The sequence below is a fragment of the Bactrocera latifrons genome, unplaced genomic scaffold, assembly GCF_001853355.1.
Source record: "Bactrocera latifrons isolate USDA-ARS-PBARC rearing strain unplaced genomic scaffold, ASM185335v1 scaffold_656, whole genome shotgun sequence".
Classification (NCBI taxonomy): domain Eukaryota; kingdom Metazoa; phylum Arthropoda; class Insecta; order Diptera; family Tephritidae; genus Bactrocera; species Bactrocera latifrons.
Genome location: NW_017537330.1, coordinates 76,523 through 96,697, shown reverse-complemented (window position 1 = coordinate 96,697; position 20,175 = coordinate 76,523). Strand labels below are relative to the sequence as shown.

Below are 20,175 nucleotides of genomic sequence, written 5' to 3'. Positions count from 1 at the left end.
CCCTGGCCTGCACCGCCACCAAGTCCTGAGTCAGAAACTCTGAAATGTAAAAGAAATCAATACATATAATATGTTTTGAGCTTACCTTCAATAGTTCTCAGTCTGCTTTCAAGCCCAGTACATTTGTCATCCGCATGCTTGTGCTTCTTGGTTAGGTTCGAGACATCCTTCCTGACAATATTCTTTTCGATGGAGGACTTAAAACTATGAAATTTGCTGTCGAACGAGGCAGCAAGTTTAGAATATTGAGCATCAAGCAGATTTTTTAGCTTACACATAGTTATATTGTCATCATCATCGCTATCGGATTCAGGGTCGTCTACGGTGACAACACTAACCTGTAATTTACAGGGGTCACATTTCCATTGGAAGCCTTGCAACTTGATATTATTAGCTAGTTCAGTGAATTCAGGTCTAGTGAGCCCAGTGAATGCCCATATATGGACTCATTCATATACGGCAACCAGTACATAATACACTTGGTGATTTAGCATGAACGATGGAATTGCATTTGCCACACATGTGCGTCGGCTGTGTGCTTCCTTTAGGAGGCATGTTGGGAGTAAAAACTTGAATTTTCGGTAAAGATCAGTTATAAAGTAGCACTACACCACACTAAATATCAATTATGTTGTGGTTATATATTTTTAGTTATGCTGCTGCCTGCTCCATTTACTTAGTATGTTGTGGGTAGTTCTTTTCCATTCGTATGAACTTTTTTACAATCTCATTTCTTTTTTGACTTATGTCCTTCGTTAAAGGTCCTGTAATTTTTTGATTGGCTGCATTTTTATTTTTAAATCTTCTTAGACACGTGGAAAGCTCAAACTATGTTTTATTACGACGAAAATGGGTTCGAAAAAATACATTGAGATGTTAGATGATGTGCTCATTGAGTATTTGGAGGATAACGTCCAACTTATGTTTACCTTTCAGCAGGGCAATGCCAGCATCCACGTTTCCAAGAAGGCAAAAGATTTTTTTGCTTGCTTGATCCCAGAATTTTCCAAATAATTATTAAGAAAATGGCGTGCAAGTTCACATTAGGAGCGCAAAATTTGCAAAATTTTTGTAAAAACGCCTTAATTATCTAATTTTTTGTATTGCGGCTAAGCAAAGTTCGCATATTGTTAAGTTGTATTTTCAATATTTTCACTTTTTATTTCTGTAATACATTTGAAATGTAAAATATTAAACCACCAAAAAGCATTTCCGACTAACCAAAAAAAAAACAACAGTTGTTAGGTAATATACCATACGAGTATATAGTACATAGAGCAGTTAGTCTACAAAAATAAAAGCATAGCGGTACTAAAACAACAAAATGTGAATACTGTCTGATAACTGATACGAACTTTGTTTAGCTCTCTTATTTTCATCCTTTTCCCTTAAGTTCCCTGTGATTTTAACAATTTTTTGTTCAAAGCGAATATATTCAGTTGACAACAGTGTGATTGAAATGACTAAACAAAAAAGTTTTTTAAATAATGTGGAAAAATGGTAAAATAAAATTGTAAAAGCAAATGGGTTTTTCAACAGAGCTTGATTTGGTAGCCAGAAGTGCAGATTTAAATACCATCGGAAATGTTTGAGACAAAGTTGCATGGGCTATGTATACGATTGGATGCTAGCACAGGAGAAAACAGCCAGCATTTTCTAAGTCAAGTTGTTAAACTTTTGTGCAAACGTTTGAATTATCTAATTTTTTGTTATGCGGCTAAGTATAGTTAGGTTGTATTTTCAATATTTTCACCTTTTTTTCTGTAATACATTAAAAATAAATATATGATCCCTTTTTTCTTTATAAAAAAGTATTGGAATTATTTTATATTCAGTTATTTCTGACAATAACTTATGTTAAACTACCAAAAAGCATGCGGATGTACGTACGTACGGACAGACGGACATGGCTTAATTGACTCGGCTAGTTGTAATGATGATTTAAATATATATTTTATAGGTCGTCCGAGGTTTACTTCCTTTGTAAACAAAAAACTTGATACTAACTTTTTACTATGATAACAAATAAAGGTCTCAGAATCTGATGTTGAAGTTGAGATAAAAAAATTATTGAACCACATTGCGACACAAATTTACTATACAGCTATGTAACTAAGTACATAGTATGTATGGATGTCAATAGATTTTGACCAACTTGAACGGTTTAAAGTCAGGTGGAAAAACGGAAATCATATATGCGGTGTTTTGGAAGCAGAGAAAGGGACGGAATAATTGCATTAATGTGAGGAAGTTTGTCTTGCAATCATTTGGGTCCAACAAAACGGGGCTACGTGCAACAATCGAATTGGGAGAAATGTTTGAAGATTATTTCAAGAAATTGTAACATTGCATGGTCTCTAAAAAATTGTTATTTATTACCTTGAGACGGTTATTTGAAGTATTGGTCTTTAAGCAATAAACCAGAACCTCTTCAAGCTTTAATAATCGACACCGAACGTATTATTGATTTAATGGCAAAGTTTCATAAATTTTTACACTGTAATGTTGGAATGGAAGATGGAGTTCTCTGTACTTGGGAGTGGAGAAACGGCTCTTTTACATATGACTCAAACATCTCACGACTTCCAGTCTCAAAGTAAGAACCCTCTGGATAGCCAAATATATATCCATATATATAGTACTAGATTCAAGCATTGGAAAATTAATCTAACTGCCTGGCTGTCTCCGGAGTGAAAACCCACCAACCAGATCGGTCGGACCAATATCTTGTTGCAGACAAGATACGCACCCAAGTTTTGCCAACAAGATGCAAAGTGTAAGGACGTGTATTTTAATTCGCTCTGTGAACTCTGTCATTATAAAAAGTAAAGAAAATAATCTATTAAATTGAAAACTATCAAGTAAAAGCAGTGCACACAAATTGTTAGTAATAAATATAAACAAATAGTGCATGAGAGAAAAAAAACCAAACAAAAACCGAACGAACCCCACCAGCAAAGCAGTAGGCATTTCTTAAATGCCTACTTCAGCTTTGCCGAGCCAGCAAGAACTCCTATCAATTAAAATTGTAACGGCGATGAAGAGTCGTCGCAGCGATCAGCTGAAATTGAAACGAAGCAAAGGATGCTGTCAGCAGAAAACAGCAATGGGGCAACAACAAATGTGCTGACAGCAACCAGCCGGCAGGCATCAGCAAACATTCGGACAGCGAAGGAAAGAAAAATGCAAGGTGAGAATATACTAAGCAAAAATTTAACCATCTGCTCATATTGATATTATCGCTATACAAACGTAAATAGGAAATCCAGTCCAATAAAATTAGCGGCCAATACCAAAAAGTTCACCAGGCACGCCAAATGGCGAAAAGCCAGAAATTCTCAATGGCAAAAGATTTGCCTGCCTAAAAAAAACAGACCTTAACGATGATGCAAAGGGTACTACTACAGTCGTGAATGCCAACCCCCTCCAATCTGTTTGCGCCAGCGGAGCTCAAATGCGCTTGTCTCAAAACTATTTTCACATAGTGCCCTTGAAAAAAGGTAACATAGATGAACCAAAAATTCAACGTACGCTGAAAAAAGTTTAGTGGGTGTTGTAAAATTTTTGTGAGGTAATAACCAGAATTACTACTCTTACCAACTGAAGAGCTCAAAAGGCCTAGTAGTTGTCTTAAAGGAGTCTTCAGTAGACTCTAACGATGTTAAAGTAGCAATAAAAGAATGTAGTTTTAGTATAAAATTAGTAGTAAATATATTTAACTGGAACAAAGTCCCATAACCGATGTTCAAAATAGGATTGATGCCAAATTCTAATCCACTTAAGAAAAATGGAATACAACCGATTTACAACCTAAAATATCTGCTCCATCGCCGAATTGCCGTTAAGGAACCACACAAAAAATTGTCCAGTACAATGCACATATTGCTAAGAGTATGGACATACGAAAGCGTATTACGCTCTACGCAGTGTCTGTGTGCTGCAAGGTGATTTGCACCCCATATCAAAATCTGCTCTTAAAAGAGAGGATTTAAATAAAAATGTAGTAATTGTGGGGTAAATCACACTGCAAGCTATAGGGGTTGCCCTATATTTCTCTATGTGTGAAAACCAGGTAATATTAAAACCAAAGCTTCCCAAGGGAGCTTTGCAAATGTGGTAAAAGGTAACACTACATCAATGCAATTGCCTCAAAACCAACCAAATTATGTCTACAATGCAAAATATGATTCAAGAGATAATCAAATCACAAGACCAAGACCAAGAGCAAGAAAGCAGAGAGTACTGTTCAGCAATATTTCTAGACGTAGCTCAGGCTCTACCTCAAGTATTGTATAAAACATTACAGTCTTATTTGAATAATAGACAATTTATGGTAAAAGTATGGGATTTTATATCTTATAAACGACAAATAAAGGCTGGTGCTGGGTCCAACTCTATACATCATATCTTCCGACAGCTAAGGAGTGGCTAGAAACGATTCTTTTACATAAGGCTCAAGCAGCTCACGACTTCCGGTTTTAGACCAAGTATCCTCTGAGTAGCCTAGGAACATCCGTTTGAAAGCGAGCTAAATTGAGAAGGTGAATTATGACATACATAGGGTTGTGCGCTGGGTTTCAGACTCGCCACGTAAAAAACAGTGCAAATGAAAACTAAATGACAGCTTCGGATGAGAGAGCCCCCTATTCATGACGACCATGGGAAACGAATTAAGGACTATGATTTTTGGGCATGCACCTGGAATGTCCGGACCCTTAATTGGGAAGGTGCCGTTGCCCAGCTGGCTGATGTCCTCGTTAGGCTGACATCACCGTCCTCCAAGAAATGCGATGGACGGGACAACGACTGAGGCGAGCATGTCCTTGTTTGGTGTAGGATTCGTGGTGGGAGAGTATCCTTCGTCCAACAGTCGGTAAATTCAGACCCCACGAGGAAACATCCACAAATGGGTTGAGGGCGATCGACTTCGCCGGGGCTCGAAATATGGTTACCTATATCTAGATTACAGCAAAGAAAAATTTACCAAACTGTCTCTGGATCGAAAAGCCACAAACCAGATCGATCATTTTGTTATAGACGAAAGACACGTCTCCATTGTTCTAGACGTGCGTACGCTCCAAGGTTCTAATATCGACTCGGACCAATATCTTGTTGCAGCGAAGATTCGTACCAACAAACACAAGGAAGGTTCGACGTCGAGAAACTGCAATCGCAATAGACAGCCGAAAGATTTTCTACTCGACTTGTATTTCTGCTCTCTGAGAGTACTCGCCAACAACTCGGTATAAGGGAACTGTGGGACGACATTTCAAGTTCCTTTTGTACAGCTGCAACCGAAACCATTGGTTTTCAGAAAATGCAAAAGAACAGCTGGTGCGACGAGGAGTGCCGTGTCGCAGCGGAGAGAACACACTGCGTACCTCGCAACGTTACGATCGACCACAACACGTGCGGGATGGGATAGATACCAAGAGTCGGAGAGAGAACCTAAACGCATTTGCAGACAGAAGAAGAAAGAAGCCGAAATGCGCGAGTATAAAGGCCTTGACAAGCTGGCCGACAGGGGTAATGCTCGAAATTTCTATGAAAAAACGTGCCGGCTAACAGAAGGTTTCGCTGCCAGAGCACATCGTCAACTGATTTTACCTTTTCAGTGTAGCTTAGGCCTGGAAGATCAACAACCGACCAGATATTCACCTTGCCCCAAATCTTGGAAAAGAGTCGCTAAAAGAAAACAGACACGCACCCTCTCTTTGTCGATTTGGTATTACCGCAAAACTTATATTGCTGTGTAAACTGCCGTTGAGCGATACCAAAAACAAAGAAATTACCTCTTCGAGTCGTTTGATACCAAGACGAGGCGACTCCCTATCGTCGTCGAACTCGCGACTAGGCTCCCACGTCACTGTTGCCAGCTATAACTTCGAAGTTGTAGATAATTTCGTTTATCTTGGAACCAGAATCAGCAGCAACAACAATGTCAGACTGGACTGAATAAGCTATTGAGAAGTAAAGTCCTCTCTCGACGAACAAAAACAAAACACCATAAGTCACTCATTATTATCTATGTGTTGTAGAGGCACAGACGATGACAACAACTGATGAGTCGACGTTGCGAGTTTTCGAGAGAAAAATTCTGCGACAGATTTATGGTCCTTTGCGCGTTCCCCACGGCGAATATCGCATTCGATGATACGACGACATTGACATAGTTCAGCGAATTAAAAGACAGCGGCTACGCTGGCTAGGTCATGTTGTCCGGATGGACGAAAACACTCCAGCTCTGAAAGTATTCGACGCWGTACCCGCCGGGGGAAGCAGAGGAAGAGGAAGACCTCCACTCCGTKGGAAGGACCAAGTGGAGAAGGACCTGGCTTCACTTGGAATATCTAATTGGCGCCACGTAGCGAAAAGAAGAAACGACTSACGCACTCGGCTATAATCGCGTAAGTAGTGACTACGCTAATTAAGAAGAAGAAGATATGCACATGCTCAATATATACGATAAACTGTAACAACAAAAGCGATAAAAATCGATTTGGCCAAATCTCAGTAGCTTGCTATATTGGATGTTTTTTAAATTTTCCCTCATTTAATCCTAATATGATTTATCAAGCGCTTGTATTCTTGTACTCCAACGGTTTGTGGGGAGAACCTAAGAATATTACTGTAATTTTATCAAAGTCAATTAGTTGAATTAAGCATGGCAAATAGTTATACGTATGTATGTTTGGAATTTTTGACGGGAAGGCCAATGTGGTCCATGTAAAGGGCTTTTTGCGTTGGCCTCGGCAAATATTCGCGTCATATTCTACGTATGGACGAAAACACTTCAGCTCTGAAAGTATTGAACTCAATACCCGTCGGGGTAATCAGGGGAAGAGGAAGACCTCCTCAAAAAAATAAGAAGAATAATGGAAAGAATATATTTAACCCGCGAAAAATTCCATTTTTTCACTAAAACAAAAAAAAAATGTTTTTTTTTTAACTGCATCATTTATTGTTGAAGTAAATTCAAGAACAAAAATTTTAAGATATGTCTCAACAAAATTGTAACATGTTTTCAGAAAAGCCTGAACAGTGAAGAATTAAAAAATGTTAAATTAAAGATACTTTACAAATTCGTAAACTGTAGAAAGTCCCACTTTAAAAAAAAAAATGCATTTTGGTAAATTATCCATAATAAATTAATAATTAAGTCTACATATTTTATTTGTAGGCCAAAATTCGCAATATTATAAATTAATATAAGGAACTACTTCAAGGTATTTTTCTATTAATTTATTTCCAGATTCTACTCTTTGAACGATCCACGAATACGTCTTTTGCTCCTGGACACTGCGTCTTTCCTGGAGGAACTTTCGAGGAGGCATCAGATGAATGTCAAGAATGGATGAATTACTTCGAAGAGTATGGCGTAAGCTCGAATCAATTAGATAGACTTATTGTCAAAGAGCCAAATACCAAAAGAACGAATTCACTTTTAAGCACTGGTAAAAGTTTCTCACGTGAAATTTCTTTGCGTATAACTGCTTGTCGCGAAACATTTGAGGAAGTTGGAATTTTATTCTTTCGGAACCATAAAACACTTAAAAAATTAAGTTCCACACCTACATTTGGGGAAGATTATGAGGATGTCAATTTTGATCGAGTCGGATGGCAGTTTGCCGTTCATAAAGACGCGAAACAATTTCTTAATTTATGCCGGAGTCTGCATGTTGTGCCGGACCTATGGTCCCTGTATGAATGGTCTTTATGGCGTTCACCATTCACTGCGGAAAAGAGGTTTGTTGAAATCGGTGTAATTAATCAATACTATATTTTACCCATAGCATCTGTAATTAAATAGAACAAACTCATTGTTTTATCTTTATCCCAGATATTCCTTAGTAATTACGAGATTTAAATATATACATAAATATGCGGCTATGCGAGGACTCCGTATCTGAATTTATAATTACAGTGGTCGTCTGATTAACTACTATCAAAATTATCTTATTGATGTTTCCATATTACGAACGAAAATAATTTTGCTTATTCAATATTGCGAACAGTGTTATATTTTTTTCTTGAACTGCGCATTCTGTACAAAACGTAATTAACGTAAACGTAATTAAAATTAAATTATTAATTAATACGTCTTTATTCATTCGATAAATGTTATGTAAATGTATTATTTTGCAAGTTTTGTTACATAAATAAACAGCTGACTCCAATATTGGTTTTGCGCATGATTGAAAAGACGACAATCCAATCAGATTCTGTAACACTAACTGGTTAGCAATTCCGATAACTATTCAAATCTGTCTTAGATTAAAAAACACCCCTGGATATTTGACTTCGTTTTACTTGAACGCGTTTTGATTCGTCTTCGCTTTCTGTGCCAAAATTGCTCACTTTCGACCAAGAACAGGGTTTCATTGGCATAGTTCACCAAATGTTGATCAATAATCATGCTGTAAATCAAAGCTCAATTATCAAAATGAAAGCTTCCGTAAAAGCCAAGACTGAAAAATCATGCTAAATTAGTTCGAATGTAAAGGTTTTGCTAACAGTTTTCATCGATTGCAGGGGAGTTGTGCTGCATGAGTTCTTGGCAAACGATAAAACGATCAATAATAATCTTCCACCTGCAAGTTATGCGCACTTTGCGTGAAGTAATCTGCAGAAAATGACCGGATTTGTAGAAAAAAAAATTGGCTTTTGCACCATGATAACGCCCCTGCTCATGCGGCGTGGCTTGTGCGCGAATATTTAGCCAAAAACAAAACATTAGTTGTGTATTCCCCAGATCTGGCCCCTGTGTCGTTCTTGATCCCAAAACTGAAGAGAAGTTAAACACTTTTTTAAGAAATAAAAAATTCGCAATACTTTTTGAAGCAAGTTTTTTAAATTGTTATTTTCTATTAATTTTTAATTTCCCCTAATTGGTCATTTACTACAGTGGCCATATATGTAAAAGAGCATTTGGTTAGGGATTCGTGGTGGGAGAGGGACTCCATCGCCGAGTACTAGCATTCACTCCGGTGGATGAATATCTAGCCACAATCCGCATCAAAGCAAGGCATTTCAACATATCGCTCATTTGCCCCCACGTCCCCACGGAAAAAAAGGACGATGTGACCAAAGATGCCTTCTATGAGCGCTTTAGCGAACCTATGAGAGTTGCAGTGCGCTCCATGGTCCTAACATCGACTCGGAGCAATATCTTGCTGCTGCCAAGATTCGCATCCGCCTCTGTGCAGCAAAAAACGCACGTCAACAAACACAAGGAAGGTTCGACGTCGAGAAGTTGCAATCGCAACAGACAGTCGAACGACTCGACTTGCACTTCTGCTCTCTGAGAATACTCACCAACAACCCTGTATCATCGCGAGGACGAGGCGTGCCGTGTCACAGCGGAGAGAGAGTCTAAATCCACATTGATAAGGTCCAATCAGTTTGTCGACGGTGGGCTTTAATCTTTCACACAATATGCTCGATGTAACCTTATACGCGATGTTGAGGAGGCTTATCTCACGGTAGTTGGCGCAGATTGTGGGGTCTCTCTTTCTGTGGATTTGGGTCAGCACACTTAAGCACACCTAATGCTTTCGTCGGACCATATTTTACAAAGAAGCATTACCCTTGTCGGTCAGCTTGTCAAGTTCTTTCTACTCTTCTTTTTCGGCTGTCTGTTGTGATTGCAGCTTCTCGACGTCGAACCTTCCTGGTGTTTGTTGGCTTGTATTCCTTGCTGCACAGAGGCGGGTGCGAATCTTGCCTGCAACAAGATAGTTTTCCGAATCGATGTTAGAACCTCGGAGCGTACGCATGTCTAAAACACTTGGATAGGTGTCTTCCGTCTATTAAAACATGATCGATCTGCTTGGTAGTTTTTCAGTCCGGAGACAGCCAGGTAGCTTGCTGTATCTTCTTATGCTGGAATCTAGTACTATAGATAACCATATTTCGGGCCCCGGCGAAGTCGATCAGACTCAACCCATTTGGGGATGTTTCCTCGTGGAGGCTGAATTTACTGACCGTAGTACCAAAGATACCTTCTTTGCCCACCCTGGCATTAAAGTCGCCAAGCAGTTTTTGATATCGTTGCCCCCGCCACTCTCATATGTAAAATAAAAACAAAATTAAGTGCACGGTCCGAATGTTGACTATGACATAAGGTGAAGCTCCCTTGGACAAAAGTAACGTTTACCGGTTCGCAGAGGGACGAGAAGATGTGAACGAAGAAAAGCCCAAGCCTAAGAAAAGACGAAAACATTAATAAATTGAAGAAAATAGTATTCGCCAATCGTGATTGGGTGGGCGTTGGTGTTGAAGCGCCATGTTCAGTACCTGATAACGCTGACAATTTCGGTGGATATGGTTTTGCTATTTTCACGTACCATATTTATAAATTTACTGATTTAAAGCGGTTCTTTAAATATTTCACTAGAGTAAATGCAGTAATTTCTATATATTTGAGCTACGGTGCAAGAGAGGAAGATTTAGTGGAATACACTCAGTTTCTATTCATGGTACACTATATATAACCAGTAAATTCAAATGAAAGGTCTGTGAACTCTGTAAAACTATATAATATATAACTCAATATCGGTGTGAAAGATAGTCATGAAACCAAAAATGTCTTTATACAAGTTTTGATCTTTGAAAAATTAAAAGTTGTGTCCCCTTAAGAGGATAAAGATTAAATATGACCTATGTTTTTCCTCCAGCCTAATTTTATTGGAAATAGATTCCTGAAAAAATACTTTCTTTGGAAGTACTATCTGCAGCAAAAAAACTCCAAAGCAGGCTTAACATTTTTAGTGACAATGCTTCGGGAAAGAAGAAATTACCACTTTTAGTATTGGAAAATCTTAGAAATCGAGACCTTTAAAAAGCAATTTGCTACCCGTAACCTATATGTACTCACAATCAGCTATTTTTAAACTAACCGTTAATGGTAAATTAGTGAATAAAAAGGAAATACTTACTTTTTAATATAATAAAAATAACTAAATATTTTGTTTTGCTAACTTTTAAGGTATGATGCGCTATTAAACAAAGTTAAAGATTCCGGAAGAAGATTTCACTGCTCGCAAATAGCTTTTATTTCTCGTGCCAAGCGTTTATTTTCTGAAAAAATATATCGCTCTGTGACAATTTTCAATCATTATTATCGTCTCCTTGTAAACATCAAAAGAATATTAACAGTAATTTCACTTTTGTCGTTAAATCCAGATCCCAATATCTTTAGAAAATTATTCAATACTTTTCGGGACTTTGAGTACTCAGGATCTTTACGGATCTAATATTTGTTTATTTAAAATAATACTTAATATTATTCAAAAGAATGTCATTTGTATTGTTATGTTTAATAGCAGCGTTACTTAATGGTTTCGGAGAAGTTAGTTTTTTAACGCTTATAAAGTCGTAACTTGTCTGGAGCGATTCACCTCGCTCCAATAGTAGTTTTTTAATTTTAATTGATTACACTAGTTTATAGTCATTTTGCGACTGTGATGTTAGAGACTGTAGCGTTCTAATTTTTCGTTGCTAAAACCGAAACTGATAGTATAAATTTGATAACATGTAGGATTAGTTGTATTGTAGTCAAGTCTTGTAGGGGTCAAACCACCACCATTTACTAAAATGACAAAAACAATTGCACACGATGGAAAAGTTTTGAACTCAAATTCGTAATAAAAACACCTCAACAAATTTTTAATAACAGGCTTATGATTCTTTTTTTTAATGGATTACAGCACTTACTACTTGGCTCATTTTAAAGCACAAAAATTATGATTTATATAAATGAAATGAATATTAACAAATTAATAAATAAACTTATTTAACGATTAAATTAAAAATAATGTAAATATTCTTTTGTTATTTACGAGGAGACGATAATAACCTTTGAAAATCGTAACCGATTTGCAATCCGCGTGTCTGTCTACCCGTCCGACCTTCTGTCTGTGCAAGCTGCACCTTGAGTAAAAATTGAGATATGTTGATTAAAGAATCTTTCTTCTGCTACGCCCACCAAAAGCCAAAGATATAAATAGCTCTAACTAAGAACTAAATTAAGAACTGTAATCGCCGTAAAAAAAGATACCTTTGGACTAAAATTTAAAGGTCGTGGCCCGACCTCTAATTGGGTTATTGTACATATCAGACTAAAACAAGCCTGACATATGGTGGGTTGGTTGGGTTGGGCTTGGGAGGAACCCGAAGAGCAGCCACCTCCACGCGGTGGGTTCTAGGTGACCAATACAGGTTAGCTGAGAGCTGCAACAATTTTCACCCTGCGCTGTGGCGCGCCGCATTTTCGCTCGTATCTCGGGAACGGTTCGTCCTACGGCCATGATCACATCCGTTTCGGTAGCAAATGACGTGACAAATAACTTTTGTTTTCTACATTTTGCCATGAGATGCGTATTTCAGGCGCTAGGTAGAAAATTTCACGATTTTAGACGAATTTCCGAATTTTCAAGGCCGGAGTTGGGGTTGAAGATGCAATCCGATCTCAAAAACAAAAGTTTCGTTGGAATCAATAAGTACTAGGCAACTTTTCCGCACTATTAGAAATCCCGAATCGAAGAAAGTCCGGAATCGACGATTTTATCTATTTCAGGTACATTGTTATGAGTAAAATATGCTCTCTAGTTTTCATTGAGATAACTGAAATATTGGCCGAAATATGCAGTATTAAGTCACCTGAAAGTTCGAAAAATCTTTATGTTAGGTATGTGGGGTCTCAAGGAAGTATTGACTAGGTGGTCCTTTAAGGAGTTATTAGTATCCCGTTATATTAATTACTTATTGATTTATGTACTGGAAAGTGAAATAATCAAATGGAATTTAAAATTGTGCTATATGGAAAGTAGGTTCTTGTCCGATTTCATCCACTTTCGTACTGTGACATAAGAATAAGAGAATAATGCACGTTTTGTCGATATCAGTCGGTCGGTTGGCGAGATATCATCGTCCAATTTTAACACCTACTCTCATAAAATTTAGTGTCTCTGACGTATGTTTTTAGTTATTTGGTAGTTTTTAACAGTATCGTTATATGGAGAGTTCTCCCGATTTAATCCATTTTCACTCTGACGGTAGGAGTTCCTATAATGTTTGTGGTGGTCAAATTTGGTTATCGTAGCTTTAGTGTTTTAGGAGATATGTAGATTTTTAGAGGGGAAGGCCACGCCCACCTTTTTAAATTTTTTGATAGACGTTAGACACGACTCCAGTGGTTTGGATGTGCGTACACTTCGAGGTCCTAACATCGACTCGGACCACTATCTTGTTGCAAGATTTGCACCCGCCTATGTGCAACAAAAACCGGCCGTCATCAAACACAAGGGAGGTTCGACGGAGCGGCATTCACAACGATTTTCTACACGACTGTTCTCTGAGAGCGCTCGTCAACAACTCTGTATAATTGGAAGACGAGGAGTGCAGTGTCGTAGTGGAGACAAAACAGACTGTCTGCCTACTTTGCAACGTTACGATCACCACACGAACGGTATGGAATAGATACCGAGAGTTAAAGAAGAAAGCGGGACGAATTTGCAGACTGAAAAAGATAGAGGCCGAAATGCGTGAGTATGACAAGCTGGCCGACAGGGTTAATGCTCGAAATTTCTACGAAAAAAACCGCGACCAAGACCGGAGCATACTCTTGTAGAACCCCAGATGTGATCTAGTGACTGATGCCCAGAGCATACTAAAATTATGGAGGGGAGAATTCTCCAACCTGCTGAATGGCAGTGAATGCATAACGCCAGGTGAAGGCGAATCCGACTCTCCAATCGATGGAGCAGATGTTCCACGGCCCGACCATGAAGAAGTTCGAATAGCAATTACCCGCCTGAAGAACAACAAAGAACTGATAAGGATTGATAGGGAGCATGCATCAGATTCTTTGTAAAATGTGATCAGAAGAAAGTATGCCCAACGATTGGAATTTAAGTGTGCTCTGGCCAATCCACAAAAACGGAGACCTCACAAACTGCTCCCACTTCTGTGGGATAAGCGTATTGTGTGAAAGATTAAAGCCCACCGTCAACAAACTGATTGCACTTTATCAGTGTGGCTTTAGACCTGGAAAATCAACAACAGACCAGATATTCAGCATGCACGAAATCTTGGAAAAGACCAGAAAGTCGACACACACCACCTCTTCGTCGATTTCAACGCTGCCTTTGAAAGAACGGGAAAGACCTCTCCAAACCGTTCAATACTAAACAACGTTTCAGACAAGGCGACGCCTTATCGTTCGACTTCTTCAATCTGCCAATCTGCTACTGGAGAAAATAATTCGATCTGTAGAACTTAATCGACTGTTGTTGACTTAATCGGTGTTGACTGTACCTTTACAAGTGGTATACAGAACTTGTTACTCGGCAGTCCATAATAATAAAGTGACCTAGAGGCTATTGTTCCAGTGGTTTATATAAATCTTAGTGCTACTTATACTATTGAGATGCTGGTTGTTTACTAATAAATAACTATTTGGGTTGTTATTGTTTGTTGTACTGATAGTGCACTTCTATTGTTCAAAGATAAGTTCTTTTGATGATTTTTCTTTAAAGTTGTTCGTTTACTGAAAAATAAGGCTGTTTTGATGTTTGTTTAGGATTGTTTGATGTAGTGATAAGTATCATGCTATACTTGTGGTTAGCTGTTACCATGCTGAGTTGAGCAAAGGCGTTTTAAAGTATTAACTCTCCCCTCTATTGTGCAAAATAAATATCCTGATCTATACTTGAGTCTTGGGTAGATGAGTCATTCCTAAACGTTCTATGGTAGTGTTGTAGTTTCTCAGACATACAGTTTTTTGACAAATTATATATAGTTTGATTATTTCAAATATACTTAATCCTTTGACTACAAGTACCCCTATAGTTATGAACATATTCTTGAGTGGGTGTTCTTCAAATGGTATTAAAAATTTATTTCATTTTTTAATATTGTCAAATTGATATACGTTTTCTGATTCCAATATTTCAAGTATGTGAATTATTTCGTTTCCTTTAGCTTTAGTATAATATTTAATTCCTTGTTCCTGGTTGTGGAATACTTCCTTCAATTGATTTTTCGTTTCAAATATTTTTATCTTGTAATACGACATTACCATGACCTATATCTACAATAGGTGCGTTATTTTCTTGCATAACATTACAATGGGCTTCATAACCTTCGATCATTGGTATTGTACAATTGTCATTAGGTTCTTCTTTACAAATATATTTACTTAAATTATTTTTACATTAGATGTTAATATTATTTTATCTTCATTTACGATTTTATTCATATCCAAAATGCCTTGACGATAGGATAATGGAGTAACTTTATATATTGTACATTTCTTCTCAATGACGGGATATTTATAAATTACAATGAAGGTGTCGTCTTATCCCGCATGCGTGTCTGCATATTTGAGTAGGTCAATAACCGGTATACTAGTTTGTTCCTTTTATAATATTCTTTCAATCTCGTCCATATTTATTTCTGCTGAATAAAAATCTCCGTTCTTCGCGAAATTAATTGTCGTTGTTAAGTCAAATAACTCCTTGTATAATTCTTGCAATATAACTGTTTGTTTAATCGGCCTAATATCAAATGTTTTAATCATTATTTCAAAGTTGGAATTAATTTGACTTTGTTTATTATTATTTTCAATTATGTCGTTGAGTCAGGGACTCCTGTGATAAATTTCAAAATCGATCCTAAGAAATCAAGTGATCGTCTTGAGCGTCTGGCTAGTCCATTATTCAGTAGTTGTTTTCTGAGGATTTCTATTCTGTTCAACAATGCTATTTCTGTTACGTCTATACTAGGCATCTCTCCTTCGGCGATCTCGTAGTATGGTTTCACTATTTTGCTTAATTTCGTCATATGGAATACGTATTCATGTTCGTGATACAAAAATGATTAGTCAGTCTCGGTTAGCACGTTCTTGCGATCTTGTAAGTCGCTTATTTCCTGAGCTAAGGATGTTGCTAGGATTAATGTTAGCGTTATCTTCATCATTGTTTCTGAGGTTGTCCTTGTGTAAAATTGTGTCCCCACGATTCTCTTGTACTGTTTTCTTCAAAAAGTGTGGATTTGTTTTATTTCGTCAGTTTTGTTTCACATAAACGGTTTGCCCTGCTTTATATTCCTTTTGTGTTCGTTTTTTATTGTGGTTTGATATCATATACTCCTGCTTGTTTTTAATCAACTCTTTTATTCCTTCAGTCTTGCTCCTTTCAAAAAATAATTCGATAGGTTTCCTTTTTGTGACAGAATGTATTGTCCTATTGTATTCCTTGATTGCGTTGAATAGTTCTTCAGTCGCGGTTGCTTTATTTTGTTTAATTCGAATTCTAGTAATTTCCAAAATGGTTGAGCGTTGAATGTTGAATTGTTTGCTGCGGTCATTGAATGTTCAATCTACGAGGTGTGTTCAAAAAGTAACGGGAATTTCGAATTTTTTGTGGCGTCATATTGGTACTCATGTCTCTCACTTGTGCCAACAAGCTCGGCCATTTTGAATGTTCATTTAATTGTTGACAGCTGCTTTGCTTGCACGTGTTTTGGATCGTCTTCGATTTTTACCTATTCAAAAAAATGGATCACAGAACCTGTATCAAATTTTGTGTGAAAAACGAAATTAAGTGCGCGGATGCATTCCGAATGTTGACTGTGGCATACGGAGAAGCTACCTTGGACCGAAGCAACGTTTATCGGTGGCACAAAATGTTCTCAGAAGGCCGAGAAGATGTGACAAAAATTGGCTTTTGCACCACGATAACGCCCCTGCTCACACATCGTTGCTTGTGCGCTACTTTTTGACCAAAAACAAACCACTAATGATGCCGCAGCCACCGTATTCCCCAGATCTGACCCCCTGTGACTTTTTCTTSTTCCCTAAACTGAAGAGGCCCATGAAAGGACGACGTTACGCTTCTCTTGACGAGATAAAGACGGCATCGAAGGAGGAGCCGAAGAAGATAACAAAAATGATTTTTTGAAGTGCTTCGAAGATTGGAGAAACCGTTGGCACAAGTGTCTCATGGGGATTACTCTTAAGGGGACAAAATATATATTCATGAATAAATAAATAATTTTTGAAAAAAAAACAAAATTCGCGATACTTTTTGAACACACTTCGTATAACCGTTGGAATAGAGGTTTTGCTGCTATGCTATTAAATATAGTCTCGGTATCTGCCATTCGTTTATAACAAAATGGGAATATTGGTGTGCGTACTTCCTCTTGTATTTTGTAGAGTGCTCTCTTGTCGTTTAATTTTCTCATATATGCGTACTTTGGGTATTTATCTATGCATGAGCGATACATGGTTCCGTCGATTTCAAATATGTCCATTTCTATTTGTGTGCCTATACTATACTATGGACTGTCCCGTAAAAAATTGACCCTTTTATTCCTTAAAATTATGGGGACTTGTTTTTTTCTCTATAATCTGACGATTAACAAAATGTATAACATTTGGTSTCAACACTTCAAACTATTAAGATGTCTAGCAATCAAGAAAAAGTGCGCGAATTGGTTTTGTCCACTTACCTGTAAAATCCAGAATTAAAATATTCAGTTATAGCTAAAAAAAACTGGAGTATCGGAAAGTACTGTTAAAAAATTTGTTTCGAATTACAAAAAGGGTGTACCTACTATACGAAAAAAAGGTTCAGGTAGAAAAGCAGGTGCAGAAGGAAATTTGGCAAAAAGAGTGAAGGAAGGTTTTAAGCAGAATCCCAACACTTCAGTACGAGATGTTGCTGTTAAAGCAGGTACCTCTAAAAGTACTGTACAAAGGATAAAGAGTGATAGTAAGCTAAAGACTCTATATGCCAAAGAGTGCCAGATAACAAAATTTGACTGTTGCGTGATGGACAACGAAACCTACGTTAAGGCAAATTTCAAACAGTTACCGGGTCATGAATATTATACCTGTATGAAGAAGGAGCAAGTACAGAGAAAATTTAAGCAAAAGAAAATTACCAAATTTGCCAAGCAGTATATGGTTTGGCAAGCGATTTGTACTTGCGGGTTGAGAAGCAGTTCTTTTGTAACACAGGGCACAATCAATTCAAAAATTTATATGTATTAGCGAGTGCCTTCAAAAACATCTTTTGCCATTTATTCGCGAACATGAGGGTACTGTAATATTCTGGCCTGATTTAGCAACCTCTCACTATTCTACAGCTACCATGGAGTGGTATGAAAGCAATAATGTCAATATTGTTCTAAAAAAAGCGAATTCACCTAATTGCCTAGAGCTTGGGCTCTAATGATATCGAATCTCCGGAAGAGTAAAGGTACTGCAAAAAATTTAAAAGATTTTAGAAATAAGTGGCGAAGGTCGTACGGTACTATCGATGATATCAATATCATCGGCATACGCCAGCAGCTGTACACTCTTATAGAAGATGGTACCTTCTCTATTTAGTTGTGCAGCTCGAACTATTTTCTCCAGGAGCAGGTTGAAAAAGTCGCACGCAAAGGAATCGCCTTGTCAGAAACCTCGTATCGAACGGCTCGGGGAGGTCCTTCCCGATTCTGACGGAGCTTTTAGTATTCCTCAACGTCAGTTTACACAGCCGTATTAGTTTTGCGAGGATACCAAATTCAGACATCACGGGATAAAGGCAGCTCCTTTTCGTGCTGTCGAAAGCAGCTTTGAAATCGACGAAGAGGTGGTGAGTGTCGATTCTTCTATCACGGGTATTTTCCACGACTTGGAAATGGTGAATATCTGGTCGGTTGTTGATTTTCCAGGTCTGAAGCCACACTGATAAGTCCAATCAGTTTGTTGACGGTGGGCTTTAATCTTTCACACAATACGCTCGATAGAACCTTATATGMGATATTGAGGAGGCTTATCCCACGATAGTTGGCGCAAAATTGTGGGGTCTCCTTTTTTTTGAGGATTGGGCATAGCACACTTAAATTCCAATCGTTGGGCATGCTTTCGTCCGACCATATTTTACAAAGAAGCTGATGCATGCTCCTTATCAGTTCTTCGCCGCCGTGTTTGTTCGGATTCTTTACTTCTGTTCTGATTTCTGCCTCTACAATAGTTACGTAGGATAATGTTTTACTCTTCATTGTATTTAACCTTTAATTCCAATCAAAGAATCGAAATCTTGTAAAGTAGCGAGTTCTAAAAATTCCGTACTGAATCCTATCATGTTCACTTTCTTTTTATATTTAATTAATGATTTGCCGTGTAAAGTAGGGGCTTGTTTTTTACTTTCTACTTCTATCCTTTTTGCGTGAGGGAATTTTAGATTTACATAAATTTCTCCTGCACCACTATCAATTAAAATATACACTGAGTTACCTTCTGTTGTGGTCCTCACAAGCGTTGGTTACCCATGTCTTAAAAGAAAAAATATTCTTCCCATATTTGATTGCTGATGGTGTGTAATTTGGTTGATCCGTTGATTCTTCGGTTGTATATTAGCATAACTTGTATTATCTCGTTCTCGTTTGTATCCCAATGCTCTTGTTACTTTCTTAAATGGATTTTAATAATTCTGTTGAGGTTGCGGATTTCGTGGTGGTTGTTGCTGATTCTTGTTGTAATCAGCATTAAATTGTGTTGTTGACATATTCAGATCCCCTTTTTCTGGTCTGGTGTAGGACATATTTGCTCTGTTCGTTGTGGAATGGTTGCACTTCTTCCGAATTGTACTTCGGATAACTGTCGTTGCAGATCGGCGACTGCGTTGGTTAATGCAATTAAACTTGCTGGTTCAGTCATCTTGCTGATTTATTTGTTAATTTATTTTATCAAAGATCGGTCTCCAGTTGTATTCCTGGAGCGCTGCTTGATATGGTATTCTTTCTATGAAAGCGTGTTGTTTGCCAAGGATGGTACATTGATCCTTTACTTGCAATTTGTTGTCTTATTAGGACTTTTATGTGAATCACTTTTAATTGACGTTGTGTGGGATGATGCACTGGTAAACTTCTTGGATGGTTTGAATGAATCCTTTATTCGTTTCCAGGGACGAGGTTCTTCCCTTTCAGAAAGACTGACTAAGGATATTATTGATGATCCTTTTTTTGTTGCTGCCCCACGTTGCCCGCCAGTTATTTTATTTACTCGGGTTAAGAATAAAATAAATATAAATTTAAGTCCGTCTCAGTCATCGACTGCCATTCGACGCATACGGTTGTTCTCTCAGTGTTTTCGGTGTCTACTTTGTACAGCGCGCCTAC

General features: G+C 37.8%; 1 protein-coding gene across 4 annotated transcripts in view; it reads left to right on the top strand.

The window, feature by feature from the left end:
- Nucleotides 1–20,175, top strand: part of LOC108975486 (nucleoside diphosphate-linked moiety X motif 19-like) — a 75,967-nt gene that overhangs the window by 29,646 nt on the left and 26,146 nt on the right. For 3 of the 4 annotated variants that reach the window (XM_018943983.1, XM_018943980.1, XM_018943981.1), the window contains one exon: nt 7,253–7,746. In XM_018943983.1, the coding sequence (XP_018799528.1) occupies nt 7,355–7,746 (392 nt within the window). In that variant the 5' untranslated portion in view covers nt 7,253–7,354. Of the gene's footprint in view, nt 1–2,857; nt 3,191–7,252; nt 7,747–20,175 lie in introns of those variants that run through there. The other variant, XM_018943984.1, reaches the window with a different exon arrangement.